Here is a 12,750-nt window from a genome sequence, read left to right on the forward strand (position 1 = left end):
AGGGCGGTAGAATTGGGGGGGTTGTCCTCCAGAACTTTCTTTAATGTTGAGAATCATGAGTTCAGTCCCTCTGGCCTGACTTGTCCGCCTCTGCCCCTTCTGGGCTCGTGGGTGGCCCCCCGAGACTGCTGGTGTGCAAAGCCAAGGGGACGAGGCAGAGCCGCCCCACCCCAGAGGTGGAGACTGGTATCCCAGAGGGACAGAAGCTTCTTTGGACATGAACTAAGGAAAGTGCCTTTTTCCAGAGCCCCGCATGCCTGCCCTCAACAGCACCGGCCTGCTTTCTCCCTCACATTTTTGCAGGTCTTTTTCTTTCTGTCCCCCACAAGTGGGAACCCCTTAAGACAGGATGTGGCCACATTCATGGTTTGGAGCCCAGGGTCAGCCCCCAGCCCTGCCAGGCCAGATGCTCAGGCCCATGATGGACTCCAAGGCCTGGTGCAGCTGCCCTCTATGTTCAGGCAGTGCCTCAGGCAGCGAAGGCTCCATCAACATGCGTGTCCTCAGGGAGGAGGGCCACCGAGTTACAGGGAGGAGGGCAGCCGAGTTATAGGCCCCATGGCAAACACTGGCAAGGAAAGGGCCCAGGGGCATGTGTTTTGAGGGGCCTCTGCGGTGAGAACAAGCGAACGTCACTGCTGTCCACTGAGTGCTGCTGGATAGAACCGCGGCTGTGGGCTCACGCCCTCCACCAGCCCTGTCCCCGGGCAACCCCTGTCATCCCCTTTTCTGAGCCTTCTCCTTCGAATTCACCCCGACATCTGCACACTTGGCCTCCCGGTGCCCACAGCAGCAAAAGAAGGGGAAGACCCTCATCCAGGACCCGCTGCTCAGCCCACAGAGCCCATTAGATGCTGAGCCCTTCCTCCAGGTGGGGTGACCGGGAGGCCCTCCAAGCACCAGTCCTGGAGCCTCGCATATGTAGGCCCCACTGGACACTAGGTGGGTGAGCCACCACCCTGGCTCTGATGATGGGAGGTGATGTAGACCCCTTCCTCAGGGAGGAGAAGGAGTTTAAAGTGGGGCAGCCTGTCTGTCCTCCAGAGCTACCCCTTGTGGACTGGACAGGCAGTGTCCCATGATGATATCAAGAGGTCACAGCCCTGTTCGCCCCTTAAAGTGAACCCTGTTACAAGCCCAGGGCTCAGCCTTGTCCCCCTCATGACAGGATCACCCACCGGGCCTTCCCAGGGTGGGTGAACTGGTGGGGGACAACCAGGTTGTCGGCCAGCAGATGGTGCTACTGGGTGGCCGCCCTCTGCCTGACTGCTGCCACCTGCTGGGTCCTGCCAAACCTGGGCCAGTCCCTGGAGGTCTTGGGAGGTGACCCCCTGCAGCTTTATACTGTGCCCCTCCCCTAGCAACACCTGCCCCTGGACTTTCAGAATCATCACCTTTCAGAAGCCTCAGCTCTGCAAAGTGCTTGAACTCCCTTTATTCTAGAACAACTGCCTTCCGTTGACTCGGGGGCTCGAGCATCCACAGATGGTCCTGTCTGCTCTGTTTGGTATAACTTCATGAGTTTTAAGAGGCCCTAGAGCCCCACACACCTGGAATCCTTGTGAAGCTGAATTGGTTCTGTCTTTGGCTACACCTTCTCAGGCCACTAACTTTGCCCCGAGTGTCTCCTGCCCTTTCGTATTTGACAGCATCTTTATCTCTCCTACCCCCACCCTCACCCCCGCAGGCACTCTTATTCTTGAGGTTACAGGGGAACCAGCTGATGGTACTGCCACCTCCGGAGAAGTGGACCTGCAAACAGCTCAAAACCCTGGATCTCTCCAGAAACCAATTTGGCAAGTAAGCAAGGGGTCTCTTTGTCCCTGGCAGGTTCTAAACTGTGTGTGTAACTGCTGTTGAGCAGGCCCTCGAGATGGCATCTTTGTTGGTTTGCTGGGGCTGATACAAAGTGCCAGGGGTGAGGGGTTAGATGGCAGACATTCCTTTCCCTGAAGTTCTGGAGGCTGGAAGTCTGAGATGGATTTGGGGACAAGGCTGGATTTCACTGGGCTTGGCTCAGAGATGCGCCCTGGCCCTCTGTCCTCACGTGGTCTCGCCTCTGTGCTTGTTGAGTCCTAATCTCCTCTTATAAGGACACCAGTCGGATTGGATTGGGGCCCACCCTCATGACCTCATGTTAACTTAATTGCCTATCAAAGATCTTATCTCCAAATATAGTTAGATCCCAGGCACTGCAGGCTAGGTCTTCAACCCATGAATTTGTAGTTTGTAGTCATATTCTCCAACTTTCTAATTTTTAAAGGTTCTGGATGAATCTTCTCCCTTCAACCTAACCTGTCATTCTGTTTAAAAGTTTTTGCCAATCACTAATGTATATAGTGATGGGATAAATGTATATATATTGGATAAATGTATATAGCTTGGATAAAATATGTATGTATATAGATTGGATGAAAAAAACCCCTCCCCCTCCAAGGGCCTCCCCTGGTGGCGCAGGCAGTTGAGTGCAGTGCTGTGAAGCTGCCCGCAGCCTCTGCAATGCGGGTTCAATCCTGGCCAGCCGGTGAGGGTCCCACATGGCGAAGCAGACCTCTCCTGCCGTGCCCGCTGCTCCCCTCAGCAGTGTATTTCATCAGTCTGCCTGTTCTGTTCCCCACTCTGTCTCTGGTGGATCCTCTCACCCTCCTGTGCATCTGGCCTGTACCCTGGTTCTTGCACAAATAAATAAATAAATATTTTTTTTAAAAAGTACCCCCCAAGCCTTCTAATAAAAGGTGAAAATCTGGGCATGAGCCTAGATGGCCCTTGGGTGGCCCAGCCTGCCTGGTTCCCCTGCTGAGGGCCAGTAAGTATCTCAGTAGAACTGACACCCCAAAAGGAACTCAGCACCCCTCAGCAGCATAAATAGAACTGCCACTGGCATGGGCATTCCTGCCAGGCATGGGAAAGCTCCCACCTGCCTGAAGTGGTAACACTCAAGAATAGAAACCACCAGTCATGCTGGAGTCAGATCATATTCTCCAAATGCTTTTCCCCAAAAGATTTCTGAGCACAAGGGTCCAGTTGGCAGGCGGGAGCTGTTGATGCTTACATGTAAGCTGGAAGGAGCATCGGAGGCAAATGGAATTTTCTCCCTTCTCTCTGCAAGTGTTGGCATTATGTAGTCACAGCTGAAATAGAAATGTCTTGTCACGCTTTCCTCAAATGTTGTCCTTGTTTCGCCTACAGAAATGAAGATGGACTTAAAACAAAACGTATTTCATTTTTCACCACCAGAGGGCGGCAGCGCTCCGGGACTGAGACAGGTGAGTTGTCTCTGGGGAATGAGACAGCTGGCTGGGTGTTCCCTGCTGCACCCCAAGAACTTTCCCCTGCAGTGCTGGGTGGGGATGCCAGAGGTGTCCGTGATGAACTGAAAAACCCTGGAAGTGAATTGTGCCTGTTGTTCTTGCCCCACGTGTGGCTTGCAAGTATCCAGAAACCCTCTGTCCTGTTTGCTGTCAGAGAAGAGAGAAGCCGCTGCGTGGATGCTGTGTGAGCACATCACCCCAGACACCTTACAGAGGAGAGCCGTCACGGGGGCCACCCCCAGGACCTCATTTAGACCTAAGCACCTCCCAAGTCTCCATCTCTTACTACCATTCATAGGGGTTCAAGCTTCGACATAAGAACCGGAGGAGAGGCCATACTGGCTGGCCCCGGATGACCTGGCGGAAGGTCCAGCAGCACTGTGGGACTCCAGCACCGGGACAGGGGGTGGGGGAGCAGTACTGTGAAGTCCTTGCCACTCTGCTGATCTTGTGATCGGGCACCCAGCTTCCCGTGGCCCCACAGCTGCCCTAGCTAGGCTGCTTCTGAAGGGGCTTTGGGTGTTCCCTCAAACTCTTCAGAAATATAAGTTGGCCTGGAGTAGCTGTCCTGGTCACACAAGGCTAGTTTGAGCGAGACTGTTTCTAGGAAAACAAGTTCTTGATTGTTATTGTTGGTGAGGTACAGGAGAGTAGCAGACACCCTCCCTCCCCCATTCAACAACAAACATCCTTTTAAACTGGAAGTTAACATTTATAAAACAAACTGCGCTCAGAAATATCCCTCAGGATGCTGTATCGTAAAACAGGAACCAAGATTTAGATTGCCGAAAATGTAATATAATATTCTTCAGCTTTCTAGATCTATCTGGACAAGTACTCTTTAGGAACAGGTGGTGTGAGGTAGGGATGAGAAATGCTACAGAGGCCAAGGCACACTTGCAGGTGGTGAATTAAATGTCCATTTAGTGCACATTCTGGTGAGCTATTATTTGGGTTACATGTGATGGGCATTTATGTCAGCCATGTATGACAATGTGTATTTACATATGATTGAAAAAAAATAACTCATCAGTGGACAGATCAGTCCCAAAATAGACCTGCACAGATATAGGAACTTGATATATAGCAAAAACAGCATTTTAATTCAGTGGGAAAAAATTTTTGGTTTAGTAAATAGTGTTGGTATAATGACCTAGGAAGCTAGAAGGGGAAGAACATGTGCTAGATGCCCTACCTGTAATTCCAGAGATTTCCATGTTGATAGCAGACTTAAATGTAAAGGGAAAAAGAGGCAAATAACATTTACAAAAACATATGTATGATCTGGAACTGACAGAGACCTTTGAAAAAGCTAAGTGGGAAATCCAGAAGTCATTTTGTAAAAGATCAAAATCTTGGGCTTTGCAAAAATTGAAAAGCTTTGTTCAGTCAAAGGCACCATAACAAGTCATGATGCAAACAGACCAGCAAGAAGTATTTGCAACACAAATTGTTGCAACATACATTGGCATAAGTCCCTAATACACAGAGACTGCTTACAAATTGGTTTAAAAAAAAAAAAGACAACACAATAGGCCAAAAAAAAAAAAAAAAAAAAAAGCAACTTCATAGCAATGGCTATGAACCGTTCACAGGAACGGAGTTCATTCATCTGGCCAAGAAGCAGATGAAAGGGCCTGAACCACCCTCACAGGGAAAAGCTATTAGGAATTTCATAACTGATCCTTTTTAAAACCAAGGGCCTTCAGACTTTGGAAATTGAGTGCAGACATAGGGCTCTCCCTTGGAAGGAAGCAGAAACAAACACCTTCTTCTTGTTGAGGCCTAAAGGGGATGGTGGGTGTGAAGTGTTCCTGGCCTGGGTCTCCCTGGGGACCTAGCTGAAGTGCAGGGGAGGTGGCCCAAGAGGCAGCTGGACCAGCCACTCCCCTCATGAAAACCCCAGAGCACAAGAACTTACGCATGGAAATCAAGATGGGGGTGTGGACGAGTGTTCTAGAACATGCCTTAGCTGGGGCCCCCAGCAGCAGGTCTGGGGCTCGCTGAGGAGTCCACCCCCTGGGAATTTCCCTGGCAGACATGGATCCTGACGTTGGCACATGACAAGGGCCTCCTGATTTCTTTAATTTCATCCAGAAAGTTGAGGCCCACACCCAGGTGAAAAGAAGGAGGCTCCTTCTCACCCTTTACCTCAGGGAGGTGATTGTCTCTGGGCCACAGACCCTCAGGGAAGGACTCACCTATAAAAGATAACTTGTTTGCAGATGGACAGTAAAATTCCAAGTTGACCTATGTGCATTCAAATAGTCTTATTTGTGCAGTGGCCTTGTCCAAAAATAATTTGGATGAACATTTTTACGGTAAAATTCAGACCAGCAGAGTCATAAATAAGTTTTGAACAAATACTTACAGTCCGTAAATACCTCACACTGGGCTCCCACCTGGCCCCCATTCCAGAGTCTTGGGACAGGGCCAGAGGGCGTGTGACAGGTCGCCCAGCTGACAGCAGTCTCTCTTGTTTCTCCCAGCCGTCATTGAATAGAGGCTCAGGAAACAGTCACCCTGTTAGGAAGAACAGAGATCCTCTCAGGTGCTCTCTGGAAGAATCTGAGCCATTCTTGTCAATGTTCTTTAAATGTGAATTAGGGTTTGCTAAAGTTGGCCGTTCCTTTACATTGGGGAATAAAATAAGGAATCTTTTTGAACCTTTTCTTAGGGAACAAGGTCAAGTGCAAGCCATCTTTTTTTTTTAAAGATTTATTTATTTTTAATACAAGAACCGGGGTACAGGCCAGATGCGTGGGAGGGTGAGCGGATTCACCAGAGACACAGTGGGGAACAGAACAGGCAGACTGACGCAACACACTGCTGAGGGGAGCAGCGGGCAAGGCAGGAGAGGTCTGCTGCACCATGTGGGATTCTCCCTGGTGGGCCGGGAATCGAACCTGCGCTGCAGAGACTGCGGACAGCTTCACAGTGGGGCGCTCAACCACCTGCGCCACCAGGGAGGCCCACAAAGCCATCTTTAAGAGTTGGTTGCCCCTCCATTTCCACTGGGGCCTCTGCCTGGAGTCCTTTCACGTGGCAGCTGGCCCGGCGCATCATCCAGGCCTCGGCTTCAGTATTCTGTTACCCTCTCTCGCTGAGCTTTCTCTGGACCAGGTTAACACATTGCCATTGACACTGCAGCTCTGTGGATGGGGGGAAGCCAGAACTTGGAGGGGTGGTGGGATCAAGGGCAGAGGAATGTCGTTTCAGCTCAAGAAAGAACCCTGTCTTCTCCATCTCAGTGCTGGTGAGAACTGGCAGGGGGGACTTCAAGGGGACATTTTTTTTTTTTTTAATCTTAAATTTTATTTTTATATTCCCCCATACAATTGCAAACGCCCCAATCTGACCCCAATCCCCCCCCTCCCGCCCCCCACCCCCCAAAAAGTGTCTCTGGTTCATAGTTTTTTGTTGATTTTGATTTTCAATTTCTTATATTCATTTTCCTGGTCCCTTATTTAAGTTTTCTAGATTCCTGCTATGAGTGAGACCATCCGGTATTTTTCTTTTTCTTTTTGGCTTATTTCGCTGAGCATGATCCTCAAGGGGACATTTTATCTCAAATATTCCCCACTGAGGCACTCCTGCCCCCTCCCCACCGGCCCTGGGAGGGAGGATGCGCCTTCTCAGAGATTCTGCTCCCATTCCCATCCACCAGCTTCCAACCATCAGGCACATTCTTTCTCCGGGCTCACACTCGGGCACTGCAGAAACAGCAGGTTTAACGCGTATGTAATGGTCATCTCGTAATTAGCCTAATGAATGAAATAATTTAATACCGGAGAGTTGGCTTGCTTTTCAGAGGATGCTGTCCCAGGAAGCGTGTGGAAACATAAAAACCAAACCATATTATTTTTTAGTTGCTGCCTTTTTTAGTTGAAGAAGTAATGCATGCACTTGGCAAACAAAAATTTTGAACCGTTCCAGAGGGTCTAGAACAGAGAGTCAACATCCTGCTAATTCCCTTCCCCAGAGACAGCTCTGAAATGTCATGTGTGCCTGGTGACAGTGTCTTGTGTCTGACATGCATGGTAACGTGTACATGTGTGCACACGCTTGTATCATGTTACATGCACGCATGGTGTGTATAATATCAGGTTAACATGTAGGCCCATGTGTGTGCATTCTGACATGTGCACACAGGTAACACGCACACGTGCATGGAGGTGTGTTTGCACACACCTGCAGATCAAGCCTTCTAGTCTCCTGATTCCGTTCCTTCGTTTTTCAGTTCACCCATCGCTCTGTGCTTTGTGCTCGCCACTGCTCGTCTCCCCCACCCCGGGGACACCGCTGTCCTGTGTATCTGGAGGGCCCAGTCCCCAGGTGGATGAGATGAGCCTCCTGTTCTGCGAGCCTGGCCCACCAGCCCCGGCCTTCATGCTGGGATGGGCCAGCGTTTGTGTCTAATGTCTTTGTCCTTTCGTTGCAGTGTGTGTGCTGGAATTTCCAACCTTTTTAAGTGACTCTTTGGAAGTCCTTTGCCTGAACGACAATCACCTGGACGCTGTCCCGCCCTCGGTTTGCCTCCTGAAGAACTTGTCAGAACTCTACTTGGGAAAGTGAGTACCAGCCAGAGCAGCCGCAGTGGCCCTCGCGAGGGAGGGCAGCGCGTCATCTTGTAAAGCACCCGGGACGCAGCCAGGGAGAAGGAAGCCACCTGCTTACCAGGAGGCAGCAGTGGGGTTTTCAGAACTGGGTTTCGTCAGAGGCAGGTACTGGGGTTCTACTGCAGTGATGCCGGTTTTCCTGCTTCTCTCAGTGACGAGAATGGCTGGACTCATCCTTCACTGAGCTCCCGCAGCGGGGTTGGGTCTCAGACAGTGTGCAGCAGTTGGGGAAGATGCAATTTAGGCGACATCACCTTTCCCAGAGGAGCTGGTGATCCCCTTCATGGTCGTGTGATTAGTTCAGGAGACAGGAAGTTGTGGGGGGGAGGTCCAGTTCTAAGCCCTGGGCACATGTGGAGGACAGAGCTAATGCACCGCTGCTTCCAGGGAGGCTTTGCAATTACTGTTTAAATGAGGTGTTGAACTCAGGCTTGGCCTGCAGACTGTTGGTAACCCCAGCAGGTCCCAGAGGCTGACAGGCTCGTGTGTGTGTGTGTGTGTGTGTGTGTGTGTGTGTGTGTCTGTGTTCTGTCCTGGTGATCGTGCCCCCGCAGTAATCCTGGCCTACGAGAGCTCCCTTCCGAGCTGGGGCAGCTGGGCAACCTGTGGCAGCTGGACACTGAAGACCTGAACATCAGCAACGTTCCCACGGAGATCAGAAAAGAAGGTAGGTCCTTAGTGCCGCCTGTGGGGAGGCCCCAACCCAGCCGTCAGGGACCGGGGCAGAAATAGCAGGGTGACCCCTGGAGCACAGCCCCAGCACTTGTGTTTGGGAATTTGCTAAACATCCCAGAGTAATAGTTGCTGAGAACCTTCATACAGTTGACCCTGAAACAAGATGGGCGTTAAGGCACTGAATCCCACACGGTCGAAAGTCCATGTATAATTCTTTCTTTTTTTTAAAGATTTATTTATTTATGCATACAAGAACAGGGGTACAGGCCAAAGAAGCGGGGATGAGAGGATTCACCAGATACAGTGCAGGGAACAGAACAGGCAGACTGACTGAAATACACTGCTGAGGGAGCAGCAGGCGAGGCGGGAGAGGTCTGCTGCGCCATGTGGGTAGCTCCCTGGCGGGGGATCAAACCTGTGCTGCAGAGGCTGCCAATAGCTTCATAGTGCTGAGACAACCCCTTGCGCCACCAGGGAGGCCCCTCCATGGATAACTCTTAACTTCCCCAAAACTTAATGCTAACATCCCGCTGTTGCCAACAGGCCTTACTGATGGCAGTCAGTGAGCACATACTTTGTTACACACATGATAGGCTATGTTCTTATGAAGTAAGCTGAAGAAAAGAAAATGTTATTGAGAAAGACATGAGGAAAAACATTTTTTTCAGTACATCTCCAGCACCAGACAGTATTTATCTTACTGTAATTAGTTTACATCTTCTGTTTACAACATGAGAAGTCTTAGCAGTTGCGTCAATATATCTCGCATGATACAAAACACTGTCGTGTGACTAACACTGGACATCAAACGTGAAGCGATAATATGAAAGAGAAACTTGCATATCCTTACAGGTTTAAGATTCATTCATTGGTGACAACTTCATTGATGATTGATTTACAGTCGCCTGGTGTCATCACTAGGGATGCTTCACGTTGCTGAGTCTGCACACGGACTCATTACACCGTTTTTATGACAGTAATAGTCATATTCATAATCGAGTATTCACAACATACTTAACTCTTAATTTTTTCAGTATTTGTGGACTATGCCATCCCTCTGGGAGTTTTTTCAGATGGTTGCCAATCTCCAAACAATTTTACAATGTAGTTACTTTTTTATTTTTTTTTAAAGATTTATTTATTTATGCATACAAGAACTGGGGTACAAGCCAGAGGTGTAGGGGGTGAGAGGATTCACCAGAGACAGAGTGGGGAGCAGAACAGGCAGACTGACTGAAACACACTGCTGAGGGGAGCAGCAGGCGAGTCAGGAGAGGTCTGCTGTGCCATGTGGGCAGCTCCCTGGCTGGGGCTAGAACTCATGGTGCAGAGGCTGTGGATAGCTTCATAGTGCTGTGCTTAACCCCTTGCGCCACCAGGGAGACCCTGTAGTTACGTTTTTAAACCCACATATGAGGGAACTTGTTCAAGTGTCTGCTGTGTTGCCATTGACCTTGTGGGGAGACTGTGACCTCCCAGGTGGCACGGATGTCATCGTTGGCTCTTGCTTTGACTTCCCTCCCCAGGCCTGATTCCTCACCTCCCCATCACTCCCTCCCCACCCCCTCTCAGAACACACAGAAGCTGTCCCTTCAGGGCAGGGTCTGTCTCCCTAGGGCGTGAGCTGTCTTTGTCTGGTCTGTCTGTCCCTATAGCAGCTGCTTCCCCTCCCCATGCTCTCACGCAGGCCCCAAGGCCGTGCTGTCCTACCTGCGTGCCCAGCTGCGGAAGGCGGAGAAGTGCAAGCTAATGAAGATGATCATCGTGGGGCCTCCGCGCCAGGGCAAGTCCACCCTCCTGGACATCCTGCAGACGGGGCGGGCGCCCCAGGCGGCCCATGGCGAGGCCACCATCAGGACAACCAAGTGGGAGCTCCAGAGGCCGGCTGGCTCGAGAGCTAAGGTGGGGCGCACAGTCCCAAGGGTAGGGGCGCTCCCCGGGGCCCTTCCTCCCTCCTCTCTGGAGAGTCCGGGTTTTCTCAGCCAGGCTGGTTGCAGGGTCTGGGTGCTGTTTCAACCAGCCAAGGGCGGCTGAAACTTAACGTGACCTTGTAGTTTTCTGTCACGGCTCACTGGAGGCTCCAGCAGTGCTCCTCAGCTCTGTCTCTAGATTCCTTGATGACCTCTTAAACCCTGGCCCTAAAGATTCTTATTCAAATGGTCTGGGGTAGGGTTGCCCCCCAGGACTGGAAAGGAATTACCTGTCGCTAAAGCACACCTATGCCTGCTCCCCGCCCCCACGTGGGGGCTGAGAAATCCTCCCTGGAATAAAGGCCCTGCCCTCCTCATACTCCCTTTCACCCGAAGCTGTGACAAGTCTAATTCCTAAAGCCGTGTTTACAGGGAATCCTTTGGTGAACATTCCAGTCACTATTGACAAGTGAACAGGAAATGTGTCTTTTCCTTAAGCAGGAGTGAAGGGCCTGTGAACTATTGGGGTTGGAACAAAGTCAGGGCCGTTGGGCAGGGAAGAACACAGCCCAACACCTCCCTGACTGCGCCATGTTTGTGCTCACACGCAGCCGTGCAGGGAACCAGGTGTGGAAGCTGTCGGATTAGGGAAACCCAAGGGGCCTTGAGGCCAGAGGGGCTGGTTCCCCGCCCCCCTCCCCCAGCCCCATGCCACTAGACGCTTGCCAAATCAGGGAAATCCAGTTCAAGTAATTAGCCATTAAAGCTGAATGTATGTTCTAACCCGTATGTAACCAGAAACCGGTCCCGCTGAAGAATGGGGCTGTCTTCTGGGACCAGAACAGTAAAATAATCACTACCAGCCAATATCCCAGAGCACCCCAGGAGTAAATCTAGCTCAACTGTGTCCAAAATTTCTCTGAAGTAACCAAAACTTCAGGGTTCTCTCCTTTTAAAAGAAAAAACGGGGCCTTCTCTGGTAGCGCAGCGGTTGAGTGCTGGGCTGCGAAGCTGCCCACAGCCTTTGCAGCGCCGGTTCAATCCCCGGCCACCGGGTGAGGGTCCCGCATGGCGCACAGACCTCTCTTGACATGCCCGCTGCTCCCCTTAGCAGTGTATTTCGTCAGTCTGCCTGTTCTGCTCCCCACTCTGGCTCTGATGAATCCTCTCACCCTCCCACGCTTCTACCTGTACCCAGTGCTTGTATAAATAAAATAAATAAATCTTTAAAAAATAAAGAAAAGAAAAGAAAAAACGCTTATTCGAAGCCACTTTCTCCTAGGTGTGCTTTAGCAAACAGTTGCCCAGTACCTGAGGGATGAATCAATGTTTCCACTCTTCTTTTCCTGCACCCCCCACTTCTTTCCTGCCATCTTTAAAGTCTCCCCACCTTTCCCTGAAGCCCAACCACCTGATCTAGGGAAGCCTGAGCCCGCCTGTGGCTCCTGGTGTGGCTGGGCCCTCAGCCAGTGGAGAACAGCTGTCTTTCCTCATCTTTACACAAAAGCTCCTCAACAGGCTGTGTCTCAGAGGCCAAGATGCAACATCGTGGAAACAGTTCTTTGCTAGAAAACTGTGGCCTTAGCCTCCTGGGCCAGACTCTTACCTCATAGAATAAGAGAGAAACCACAGTTGACACAGTCTTTCCCGGCAGCCCAACAGCTAAGCTTTTGTTGGATTCCCGAGGCAGGGCCAGCTCCCATCCTCCTTGGTGGGGGCTGCCCTCTGACCCGCAGGACTCGGAGGCCAGTCTCCTTGGCTGGGCCCCCACATGACAAGGAACTGGGAGCGACATAAGTGCTGATGTCAGTGCCAGGCAGACGGAGGCAGGACCAGGCCCTGCAGTGAGGCACAGACACAGAGGGAGGAGGCCTTCCCCGTGGGCCTGGCCTCCTGCTCCAGGATCAGCAGTAGATAGAAGCCCCCAGAAGCCCCCAGGCCCATGGGGCCCTTTCCTTCCCTTCTCACTGGTCCTTGAAATAAACAGCGGGGTGGGCCAGCTTTTTGTGTCTCTGGGGCCCCAAGTGGAGCACTCACAGTGACCCACTGGCCGGATCCAATCGACTAGAACCTTGGTTTCTTTTTTTTGTTTTACAGAGACAAAGAACTTTATTACTCATGGCAATAGAATTAGCTAGAATAGAACACTTTCTTACATCTCCAGCTTTAATTTTTTGTAAATTATTAGATACATTTATTTTCTTACATCTTTGTTAATTTTTGGATAATATTTGA

General features: G+C 50.8%; 1 protein-coding gene across 2 annotated transcripts in view; it reads left to right on the forward strand.

Moving 5' to 3' along the window:
• The window catches only part of LRRK1 (leucine rich repeat kinase 1), a 111,369-nt gene that overhangs the window by 67,302 nt on the left and 31,317 nt on the right, over positions 1-12,750 (forward strand). For both annotated transcript variants that reach the window (XM_037510080.2, XM_037510081.2), the window contains exons 11-15: positions 1,688-1,800; positions 3,190-3,266; positions 7,753-7,882; positions 8,485-8,597; positions 10,293-10,507. In XM_037510080.2, the coding sequence (XP_037365977.1) occupies positions 1,688-1,800; positions 3,190-3,266; positions 7,753-7,882; positions 8,485-8,597; positions 10,293-10,507 (648 nt within the window). The remainder of the gene's footprint in view (positions 1-1,687; positions 1,801-3,189; positions 3,267-7,752; positions 7,883-8,484; positions 8,598-10,292; positions 10,508-12,750) is intronic.

The sequence above is a fragment of the Talpa occidentalis genome, unplaced genomic scaffold (genome assembly GCF_014898055.3).
Source record: "Talpa occidentalis isolate TD23 unplaced genomic scaffold, MPIMG_talOcc4v2.1 talOcc4.14, whole genome shotgun sequence".
Classification (NCBI taxonomy): Eukaryota; Metazoa; Chordata; class Mammalia; order Eulipotyphla; family Talpidae; genus Talpa; species Talpa occidentalis.